General features: G+C 48.1%; 1 protein-coding gene across 1 annotated transcript in view; it reads left to right on the top strand.

Annotated features, from left to right (window-relative positions):
• Positions 1–79: 79 nt before the first annotated feature.
• EMH_0017160 (uncharacterized protein) overlaps positions 80–902 on the top strand; it is a gene marked incomplete at both ends in the record, with an annotated part of 2,225 nt that continues 1,402 nt past the window's right edge. Inside the window, 2 exons of the mRNA XM_013500825.1 lie at positions 80–135; positions 381–648. Of these exons, the coding sequence (XP_013356279.1) occupies positions 80–135; positions 381–648 (324 nt within the window). The remainder of the gene's footprint in view (positions 136–380; positions 649–902) is intronic.

Here is a 902-nt window from a genome sequence, read left to right as displayed (position 1 = left end):
GCAGCAACAGCAGCAGCAGCAGCAGCAACAGCAGCAGCAGCAGCAGCAACAGCAGCAGCAGCAGCAGCAATTTGTTTATATGGAGTATATTCGATCCCTTCCTTCTGCATCCTTTCTATCATCGTATATTATGAAGTTCATATCTAGGGTCTTTAGGGTTTAGGGTTTATTAGGGTTTAGGGTTTATTAGGGTTTAGGGTTAATCTAACTGTGGCATATGTGAGAATTCCTGCTGCAGATAGAGACGAAGACAACAACCCTCAGCAACTCTCCCCGCTCTCCCCCGCCGCTGCTGCGCGTTTGCTTTTGTTATGAGCTCCTCCTGCAGCCTGCTGCTGCGCTTGCTGCTGTCGTAACGCAGCACCTTGTGAGTCCCGCAGTCTATCACGTAACCCACGTCCTGCAGCAGCAGCAGCAGCAGCAGCAGCAGCAGCAGCGGCGGAGGCGGCGGCGGCAGTAGCAGAAGCAGCAGAAGGAGCAGCAGCAGCAGCAGAAGCAGAAGCAGAAGAAGGAGCAGCAGCAGCAGCAGCAGCAGAAGCAGAAGCAGAAGCAGCAGCAGAAGGAGCAGCAGCAGCAGAAGCAGAAGGAGCAGCAGCAGCAGCAGCAGCAGCAGAAGCAGCAGCAGCAGCAGCAGCAGAAGCAGCAGCAGTAAATACAAAGTATAAAGATGCACATTTCTGTCTATCTTGATTTATATAATTGTCTTATACTTCTTCATATACTTTCTTCTTTCTCTCTGTCTCTCTCTCTGTCTCTCTTTCTCTCTGTCTCTCTATTTTTATTATTTGTTTTTTATTATTTTTTTTTTATTGTATTTTTTTTTACTGGTGATAGTAACATACAAACAGCAGCACCAAAACAAATGCTAAAGGAGACAACCCGCGCTATAAGAACTGCGGGGC

The sequence above is a fragment of the Eimeria mitis genome, genomic scaffold, assembly GCF_000499745.2.
Source record: "Eimeria mitis Houghton genomic scaffold, Emh_scaff591, whole genome shotgun sequence".
NCBI lineage: Eukaryota > Apicomplexa > Conoidasida > Eucoccidiorida > Eimeriidae > Eimeria > Eimeria mitis.
This window is presented reverse-complemented; position numbering and strand designations above follow the sequence as displayed.